General features: G+C 47.8%; 1 protein-coding gene across 1 annotated transcript; it reads right to left on the bottom strand.

Moving 5' to 3' along the window:
* Positions 1–261: 261 nt before the first annotated feature.
* On the bottom strand, positions 262–8618 carry Pcare (photoreceptor cilium actin regulator). The gene is given in 3 exon segments (XM_029570091.1): positions 262–475; positions 4976–8453; positions 8456–8618. Coding segments are annotated over 3 exon segments (3855 nt in total).
* Positions 8619–10790: the final 2172 nt, after the last annotated feature.

A 10790-nucleotide genomic window follows, 5' to 3' on the forward strand; every position in this document is an offset into this window, starting at 1 on the left:
CTCTTCTAAATTAAGGCCAGCACTTGAAAGGGTGAAAAGTATCATTGTGGGGTCTAACATTTTGGTTAACCTTTGAACCCCAAGTCAAAGTAGGATCTGGGAGTGAATTCAGCTGTTTAAGGTTTTGTACACCACCGAGTAGGGCATATTCAGGGTCTTTCCAGGACACTTCAGTAGGAATTGATTTGCTCACCATATGGGGCAGTGTGAACACTTAGCTGCCACCGTGGGTCTTCTAGTGTGATCCTATTGGCCAACCTGTCAGGCTACCTCCTCCTGCTGTGGCTGTGCCTCTGGCTGGGATCTGTCCTGAGTACGGTTGATGCGGGCCTCTGGCTGCAGCCCATGGCCCTGCACACAGAGCTCTGTGAGAGATGCCCACCTCATGCCACTGCCCTGCAATTCTGGAGTATGGGTGCTGTTCCAAGGTGGGGAATCGTGCTTGGAACTCTCTTCGCTGCTGTTGCTGCTGCTGCTGCTGCTAAAAGAAAGGACAAAGACAGATCAGACACTTCTCTGCTAGGCCTTCTGGCTCCTTCCCTGTTCTCCACTCACCCTTCCCTGTCCCTTTCACTCCCAGTCTAGGGCATGCCCAAAATGCCTGTCCTCTGCCTTTCCATTCCATGCTTGCCAGGCTGGGCTGCTCTTGCCGCACACCTGCCTGCCTGCCCTGGCTGGGTATGGTGGGAACCAGCTCCCAGCCCTTCCACTGACAGGTTGATTCCTGTTTTTCCTCCTAGGCCCAGGATCCTACTGTTTTGAACAGGCCTTGGGGAGCTGGGCCTTTTTGTTTTGTTTTGTTTTTTTTTTCTAAAGCACTTTTTGTTTAATAAAGGGCTGGGCTCAGTTGGTTGAATGAAAAACAGTAACAGAAACAAAACACCCAACCCTGCTTTCACAGCTGCCACTGTTTTCCTGAATGGACTCAAATAGAAACTGCTTGGCCTAGTCTCATCCAGCATTTGGCTAGAACACAGCTTCCCAGCTGCTGACTGACACAGTCAAGGGTTATGAACAGGGAAGTGACCCTCACAGAACCCTAAGTCTGATTGAGCATAATCTGGGAGAATGTCTCACAAAGCACAGAACAAGCCTAGGTAGAAGGGAGCAACTCAAAGCTATCATGAACTAGCTTTTGGCAGGCTGGAGGTTGGAGTCTTCCTGGGTTCAAGTCTTGGCTCTTCCACTTACCATCTGTGTGCCTTGCAGCATGTGAATTAATTTCACTGAATCTGAGATTTTTTTTTCTTCGTAAATTGGAAATCATAACAGTACCCATCTTACCAGAACTCACAGGCAACAACATTGCATAAAATGGAAAACTCAGGGTAAAACTAGCCTGTGATTGCTTAGTGGTTGGACAGTGGTACCTGTCTCTATGGTGCTGCTCAGTACTTAATAGGCAATCACACCTGGAAAAGATCCTAGGGGCCACCTGTCATACTGCAGTTGGGTACCCAAGGCTCAGGGAATTGGGTCTTGGTAGGACCTTGTCAACCTGGGAGCAGGAGAAGAGCCTTGCCTCCCACCTGCACAGACCAGAAGGTCTTTCATTGTCTGTGACAGCACATTCTTGCCTTTTATTTTAATTACTATTGCTTTTTTTGGTCTTCAAAAAGACCCTGTATCACCAGCTGTCCTGAACTTGCTATGTTGACCACGCTAGCCTTGAACTCACAGAGATCTGCCTGCATCCACCTCACAAGTGCTGGAATTAAAGGCATGCGTCACCACGCCCTCTGTGTATGGTATGTCAAACTCGTGGACAAGTCTATGTTTGGATCTAAACAGGGCAAAGGTGGTAGAAGTAGAGGGTGGACAGGGTGATACGCAGTCATATATTTCAGACACGGAGGAACCCACTGTGCTTTAGAGCCAATTCTGTCTGGGTCAGCCTCCGACTCAGTTACAGGTCTCTCTGCAGGTGTTGAAGGCCCGCTGTGATTTGTAGACCACAGCTGCTACCTTCTTTCTTTGCCAGCCTTTAGGGAGTGGGGAACATACTTCATCCATGACTGTCCTTCGTCCATGCTCAGCCCTCGTTGCTCTCTGCTTGCAGGGACTAGCAGGAAGGGGAGGAGGCATACCACTCTGTAGGCTAATGCATGGTGACATGACAATTTGATGTAGAACTCTAACTTTCTCAGCACCACCCAAGTTCTGTATCTCTGTGAAACTAAGGCCAGAGGGCTGCTAATTTTACTGGCTGTCATCTTATGGCTGTGGGCCTTCCTCTTTCTAGAACTACTAGGGTGGCAGACTGCCCACCTGCTGCCCTGTAGGCTACTGGGCAACCTGATCCCCTGTATGGGGACTGCAGAGGGCCCCTGCCTTACCAGTTCAGATCAGACAAAAAGCATTGCATGTAGGGGAAAGTATAGACACAATGTACATAGAACTCCAGCACTCTGAGACTAGAGATAGCATCTCACCTGGGGACTCAGCATATACAGAAGGGTCAAAACTTAGTAACTGAGTTTCTGGAGGATGCCTTCCAGGACCATTCCTGAACCAATTAGGAGGATATAAACACCATTCTTTTTCTATAAAAGGGGCCTATACCTAGCATGGGGTGACAGATGGGAGTCAAAGCCAAGTGTAGGGCACCTAAAAGCCTGCCTTAGCTGTAAGATGACACAGGTGTGGCATGATATGTCCCTGCAGGCTCCTACTTGGGAAACACTGTCTGGCTGTCTGGCACTGACTTGTTGCATGGTCTTGGGAAAGCCATGGCCAGAGCCCTTGATATGGTTTCCCCATAGACAGAATGACAGAAAACTTAACACTTGTTTTCTATGAGTGGCAAAGGCTCAGTGCTCTTACAGCTGGTAAGTCTGCTTCCAAAGACCAAATCCACACCTTGGGATAGGGTAGTTGGTGGGGGATGGGCATTTCCCCAACATGTGCTCAGACTTTAGAATGACATAGAGGTACAGTCATACCCAAAGGGAGGGGAATGTGTGTAAATCATAAAGTGACCTTGCACATGACCTTGGCTTCTTTCAAGCTACAAGTATCCTCCCCATCTCTCTCTCTCTCTCTCTCTCTCTCTCTCTCTCTCTCTCTCACACACACACACACACACACACCACACACCCGTATTGAGATTCAGAGCATGAAACAACCTTTTATTCTGTCCTATTGAGAGGAGAAGCCTAGGAGAAGGGCACTATTTTCTTCTTGAACAATTTTATGTTCTTGAACAATTTTATAGCTCCTGCTGTTTTAAAATGTTAGTGTTTTTAATTAATGTCATTTTATTGTCCCTGTTCTCTCAAGCTCTTCTCCTGAAGGGCACAGTTTTAGAAATCTAATAACTGAGTAAGTAGCTAGTGTGAGGAATAATACATTAGCATTTACAGAAGTTCTTCGATGGAAGCCAGTGTACTGTAGGAAGCCCATTTCAGATTTAAGAAAAGAGCAGTGTTACGTTAAGATTCTTGCTAAAATAATCAATATTTCATTTCTTTCAAGTGGCTGGGGAAGTTTATATAACTATTACAACGCAGAACTTTCCAGAGATAATATCTTTATTTAAAATTGACTGCCAAGTACTTTGTAAAAAACTACCATGTATGCTTGGACAGATTGTGAAGGCTGTGATGCGTATCACTTGGGCAGAAATTAACTGCTGGTTGATACGATTGTGGACAATGTAGAGAGAGCAGGCCCTGGTGTCGGCTGAGTATTGTCTGATCTGATATCAAGTCATTGATGAGCTCTTTAGAGGCCTCAGGTTCACATGTGCCCCCACAGATTCTGTAAAACAACCACTGGAACATAGGACTCTTTTCAGTGTTCATGGAACTTCTGGCTCCCTACTGCTGTGTGCTAGGCTGTCTGTAGACTGGGCCAATAGCATGTATCAACTTGTCCCTGCTAAGCAAGGGACACGGGGAGCTCAGTCTGCCTAAGTCAGGAAGGACAGCTCTTCTGGCTTCTGGCACTCAGGGCTCATGGGTGTGCCCACTCTAGACCTCTGAAGTTGCTGGAGAAATGGAGAAATATCCTGGGGCTGTAGGAAGCCTGATGTTTCTAGTCTCTCCTCCAGGACCAGCTGATCTTAAGACGTGGTCTATGGACCCCTGGGCATCTTGGAGACACTTCCGGGGGACCCACAAGTTTCAACCAATTTTTTTTTTTATCATAACATGAAGATGTTACTGACTCTTTTTGCTGATTTTATTAGGAATGTGTGTGGGGGGTGTATTTTGAATGTATACATGTACAATATGGGCTATAGAAGATCTGAGAATTTGACTATCTTCCTCTTAAGCCAGACACCAACACATTTGCAAAAAAGGCAAAAATATAAGATGGAAACACTCCTTCCACCAAATTTCTCTCTCTCTCTCTCTCTCTCTCTCTCTCTCTCTCTCTCTCTCTCCTTCTGTCTCCTTCTCCTTTAAAGAAATGTATTTTTTGGCTTGCCATGGTGACTCATGGCTGTCATTTCCAACACTCAGGAAGCTGAGGCAGGAGGATTGTGAGTTTAAGGCCAGCCTGGGCTATAGATGCCCTGCCTCAAAATGACAACGACAAAAATACACTTCTCATAGGAATACATTATTTGTGTGAATATAGAATGGATTTATTCTTTAAAAAATATCGAAATATTTCTCAGTTTAAACTTCTAATATTATAAAAATGGGTGCCAATTATAAAAATGTAAAAACTTGGGTTCTCAATAATTTTTAAGAGTTTAAAGGGGTTCTGGGACCAGATGGTTAGGGACCTTTCCAGGGGAGGAGATAATAGACTCCAGATGCTGGGTCCAGGAAGGCACTGGGGCAGGGTGGCAGTGAATAAAAGCCTAGTCAGTCATGGTTAAGGGGAGACCTTGGCTTTCTCCACACCTCTTTCCCCACTGCCTCTCTTCTTGGAACACAATTTGAAAACTACTAAACCCAGACAGCCCACAGGGCCCACTCCCTCTGCTCGGGAAATGGCCCAAGGCACCTTTTTTTTTTTTTACCTGCTTTGACAGAGATGGGGTTCCCCAGAGGAGCCAGGCTGCTGAAGTTGATCACTTTGCTGATGCTGGCAGTTTGGAGCTGTCCTTCTGACAAAGGGCAGGGGATTGAGGGCATTCACAGCCATTCTCCTGTGCGAGCCTGCTCTCAGTTGTGGCCTTGAGCTACTCCTCCAGCCTCCTGCTGGGGTCCCCAAAGGGCCCCCAGGCTCTGGTGGCAGTGATATTGGGGATAGCAGGTGAGATGTTGCGAACGGCAATTTAGCTTCAGACAGAGAGGAGGTGGATGGACAGAATATGGGGCATGTATTCCTGAATGCTTTGGCAACTTCGCTGTCTTCAGAGTGTCTTACCTCCTTGGGCTCCAGAGAGGGGGATGAGTCATATGAGGAGGAGACAGAGGAAGGGGAGCCTGTTTCTGCCCAATGGACAGGAGGGCTCCCTGGGGCTGTGTTGGGTTGCTGGTTCTGGCATGGTGGGGAAGTTGACTTTCTTGTGGCTGGTGGGCTCAGCGTCCTGGGGTTCAGGGGTGGACCCAGGGAGTTGAGAACAGCAGGGACGCTTGGCTGAAACATTTCATGAGAGGTGGGCAGGTTCTGTAGCCTCCCATCTCCTTGAGGTGCCCAGTGTGCTCTTGTAGGAGAGACTTTTTTGGCCCCTAGAGGGCTTCTCTCTTGGCCCTGCCTGGAAGCTTCTGGAGAGGGTAGCCCTCGTGAAGGTATAGTCAGACTGAGTTCCAAGGTCCTGCTTTTCCCAGATGTGGGGTTGGGGTGGTGCCAGGCAATTGCCTTCTGGTGATGCTTAGAGAGTCTTGTGGCCTTCTCTGTTTGTGCCTTATTGTGGGTTCCTCCCTCAGCCTCTGGCTTTGCGCTGGGTGTGGACTGGGAGTTCAGGTACAAGGTCAGCTCTCTGGGATTGCTACCACTCCAGTTGCCTAGCCCTGTGCTTCGCAGTCTCTGGGAGCTGCCAGTGACCTTGCTGGGCAGCAAGTCCATGGGGCTCATGGAGGCTCTCAACTTTGGGGAAGCCCATGTTCTTCTGGGAGGGCTAGCCCCTCCTTGCCCTGGCACCATGGTCTCTTCCAGGGAACTACCTGGTGGCTTGGTGTTCTCCTTTGGCTCCAGGGCAGTAAATGATTTATCCATTAGGATTTCCAGAGGTGGTGGAGGGAGATGCTCCAGGTCCTCCTCTGCTTCACAGTTGATGTCTTCACTCTTGGATGCTTCTGATGTAGGAAGAGAGGGAAAGGGTGCTGAAGGCCTCCAGCCTATCCCTGCCTTGAGAGATTCTCTGCCTGCTGCTGGAGAAATTTGGGGCTTAGGATACAGAGGGGCAAGCCCCCTGTATATAGGAAACCTAGGAGGCATGACGGGGACCCCCCATTTCCTGAGGCAGGGGCTTGATCCCAAGTTCTTAGAGTCCACTGGCATCCTTAGACTCTTGGTGGGACTGAATGTTTCAATAAGTTTTTTGACTGATGTTCTAGTGGGACAGCCCCTAATGTCCAGTTCAGTGTCTCTGGGAGCTCTATGGTCCTTTTTACCACAAGGTATGGCATTTGGCAGCTTCTCAGTCTTCTGCCAAGACTGATCATGCTCAGAGTAGGAACTGCCTCTCTGCAAGATGCTCTTGTCTTGACTGGGCAAAATGCTGAAGTTCTTGGTGAGGGAAGCTTTGAACTTGCTGATAGTACTGCTGGGCCTCACTCTGCAGTTGGTGGGGGGCCACAGTGCTGCTGCCCTGGGCTGCAGAAGCTGCTCCCTGCTCTGCTCCTGTTGTGTGGCACCCAGGACATAAAATACCTCCAGCCGCTGACTGAGATCTGCCTGAACTTGCCTGAGCTCCTGGAGGATGGGGTCCTCCACATGGCTCTTAAGACATCCCTCTGATTGAGACCTCCTTTGTCTCTCTGGTGTCCTCCTGCTGCCACTATCTGTGCTAGGTCTTGGAGGGACTGCTGCCCTCCCCTCTTCCTCCTCAGCCCAGTCCTGGTATCTGGAAGTCACAGGGACAAACTTGATCCTTTCACTGATGGCCTCCTTCATCTTCAGAATCATTTCCTGGGCCTGGGGGCTCCTAAACTTCCTGGAGTGTGACTGAAATAGGCTTTCCCAGTCAGCAGGTGAAGACTGTGGTCTTGAAGGTGGTCCTTTCTTCTCCTCAGCACATGAACCCATGTTGCTAACTTCATCTTCTTCTATGCTGCTTTCCTTGCCTTCGTTCAGGGATGGAGCATCCATCAACCTGAAGCTTTGGGAAATATGTGTGTCCACAGGGACCCCAACACTCAGGGAGTTCCATGGAGTGCTCTTGTTAACCTGCAGAGGCCTGGAGATGACTGCTTCCTGGCCTGTGCTGGAGGTACATAAGCCCCTGGCTTCACTTTGTGCTGCTGGCTGAACCTTAGTCACCGCAGACCCAGGTTGGTCCTGGGGTCTGTCTGAACCTGTCCAGAATGGACTTGGCTGCAAGGCATGCCCTGGCAGCCTAACCTCCTCTTGAGGTATGGTTCCTGGTTTCCATTCTCCAGGCTCTGTTGCAAAATCCCAGTTGCCTTGTTTGCCCAACTTCTCTGTGGACTGCACAGACTCATTGTCAGCAACAATGCCACTGTCCTCAGAGCACAAGGGTGGACCCTGCAGCCCAGGGTCACTCGTGGCCATGGAGCCACCTGTCAGGCTTTCTAGTTGTCCCAGAGCTCTCAGGAGGCGTTTGTCCATACCTCTCCTGGTACTCAGCTTATGTTCTAGCTGGCTGGCGGTGGAGTGGAGGTAACTGCTAGACCCCTCCAGGAAGTTCCCACTTAAGGTGGCCACCATGCAGTGGACCACCTGCAACTTATTGACGGTGTACTGCAGCAGCTGTTGCAGCAGGTCTGGCTGCTCCCAGGGTTCTCCTTTCCTCGGTGGCCATGCCAGATCCCCCCTAACTTCTTGGAGGAGCACTTCTCCATCCCTGGAGATCTCCCCCAGGAGCTGCCCGACCTCCTCAAAGCACAGCAGCAGAAAGCTGAGCATGGGCTGCAGCAGTTCCCGGGTCTCGCTGGCCTTCTGGGTGAGGTGCAGGATTGCTTCGTATCTGGAAAGACTGGCTTGTAGATAGCTGTAAGCATGCTGGTGAGCCTTTACCAGGGGCTCAGGGAAGTCCACTTTGCCTTCTGACTCGGGAGCAGGAAGGGTGGCTTGGCGGCATTGGCCCTCCTTGCCCGGCTGGTGGCACTCTGGCTTCTTTTCCCATTCTGAGGTTTCCTGGGTAGTGTTTTCCTTATTCTCTTCCCCAGCAAAGGCTGCTCTTTGTGTCCTGTGGGAACATTGTGTCCCAAATGAAATGTCTGTAGCCACATGGCTTTGTGATTTGTTCAACAGGGATGCAAAAGTTTGGTTTTCAGGGCTCAGTCCTTCCATATCTCCTGTGAGCTGACAAAGACCTTCAGCTGTAGTTTGGGGCTTCCTGGAACTCTCTGGCTCCTCTGCAGGCAACACCCCCCAGGGTCATAGCAGGTAGAACTTTTGATTAGCAAAGGGATGGAACATCTTTGGCTGCCCCACTGGCATCCTGGCAAAATTGCTTTGGGCTTTTTCAAAAACTGAATGCCACTCTTGGCAACGCTGTTGATGATGACACTGTGTGAAGGTATACACCCCATGGTTTCAGCTTGTCACCATCTTCCACCTACAACCTTCAGCGTCTTCAGAGAATCTTTGGAAATAGGAATGGAGGGCTCTGTGGTTAGGCCATCCAGGCAACTCCAGATCAGATTGGAAGTCCATGGTACAAGCTCCTAAACTTGGAACCAGTCCCACTATGAAGAGAAAGTCATGTCTGCTGTCTGAAGTTTTGAATCCTCTGCTGTTACTGAGCAGCGGGACAGTTCTGAAGGACTTCAGTCTCATGGATTATTGGCCTGTGTTTTGTCCTGACAGATGTGGACAGCAAGCGAAGCTTTAAGCCTATTAGGTTAATCATGCCCCAGCCAGTCAGCACTCGCGAGTGCGTGTTCTAATATAGAACTCAGCATTTACTATCTTGGGAAGCGGATTATTTTTGCACGTGCTTATGCTTTTAATTCTGTTCAGATGCCTGCCATAGGAAACCTAGAGAAATGAATTGTAACTGTAAAAGACTTGGGAAGACATGCCTTTGTGGAAGGGAAGTGAAGACTTGCTGATTATAAACCCTTGGATAAGAGGTGACCTTCCCAGTTTAATAAGGGCAAATCAGCCAAGGGTACTCCAGTCTACTGTTATCAAGAATACCTACACACTGGGCATGGTGGCTCATACCTGAAATCCCAGCATTCAGGAGGCTGAGGCAGGAGGATTGCTAGCTTGGTTATATAGTGAGTTCCAAGCTAGCCTGGGCTACAGAGTGAGACTTTTTTTTTTTTTAAAAAAAAACCAAAGCACAACAAAACAAACAATTCAAATAAGGAAGAAATGCAGCAATTAAAAATACAGTTAGATACGTGGAAAACCATTCTTCCTGGTCTGGAGATAAAGATGGGAAAACTCACTGTGTATGAGGCTCAAGACAAGTCACCATGGACCAGCAACTGAGGGCCATGCTTCTCCAGAAAGAGTCTTTTTAGTAAAGCTTTCTTATAGGAAAACACACTAAACCTGGGCAATGGAGAGTTATTCAGCCTTTGAAGGAGAATTCAAGGGAGAAAATGTGTTTTTCTTTTCAAGTACGTTTTTCCACTTGAGCCGAATATAGTTATCTTGTTCTTGGCTCAGGAGAGCATCTGCTGGTTTACAATTCCTTTTACATCTTTCTGTTGTCAGGGAAGTCTGGAGCAGGCGTGTCCAACCTGTGGACCAATACAAAATTGTAAACTTACTTAAAACATTATTTTTTGTGATTTTTTTTTTTGGTAACTGATTGCATGGTTCTTTTTCTTAAGAATTAAATTTTTTTATTCAAATTATATATATATTTTAAAATAATTTATTGAGAATTTCATACATGCATATAAGGTGTTTTGGTATTTGGATCAAATCCATACCCACTCCCTTCCCTCCAGCTTCTCCCATATCTCCCCATCAATTTATTTCTGATATCTTCATGTACTCTTCATTTAAGGTGTTTTAATCAAATCCATGCTGACTCCTTCCGCTCCAACTCCTCCCATACCTCCCCATCATTTTTTTTTCTGATAATTTCATGTACTCTCCTCTTCTTTATTTTTTATGGGGCTTTTAGCTACTCTAACATTTCCCCCCTCTGAAGAAATCCTTAAAATCTTTTAAGGATTAGATATAAGCTCACACGTATTTTGGACACTTTTGGCCTTTGGAACGGAGTATGTTGCTAAGAGGCCCAAGGACATTGTGAGATGTACCCAAGAATCTAGCTACCTTTCCTTGGGGTCTTTTTACCCTAACTGCCTAGCCAATTCCTACCTCTTATTCTTATCACACCATCCTCTGAAGAGATTACCCAACTTGTGGAGATAGGGAGTTGGGATGCAGGCTGCTCTGGCTTCTTCCACTGATTGCATGGTTCTTGAGTGTGAACTTTGTAGGTGATGATGTCATGTAGCAATGTCAAAAGGCTCTAGAGAGCAAGGACTTGGAAAAGAGAGGTGTAGGTTAGATCAGGATCTTCTTTTAATTAGGGGAAATTATTATTATTATTAATGTTTTATTTTAGCCTGCATGTGTATAAGTGCACATGTGTGTACAGTGCCTGTAGAGGCCAGAAAAGGGTGTTGAATCCCCTGGAAGTAGAGTTGCAGATGGGTTGTTGGCTACCATGTGGGTGCTGGCAACCAAAACTGGGTCCTCTGCAACTGCTGATCCATCTTTCCAATCCCAGT

Source organism: Nannospalax galili, unplaced genomic scaffold (assembly GCF_000622305.1).
Source record: "Nannospalax galili isolate Female #2095 unplaced genomic scaffold, S.galili_v1.0 scaffold683, whole genome shotgun sequence".
NCBI classification, from domain to species: Eukaryota; Metazoa; Chordata; class Mammalia; order Rodentia; family Spalacidae; genus Nannospalax; species Nannospalax galili.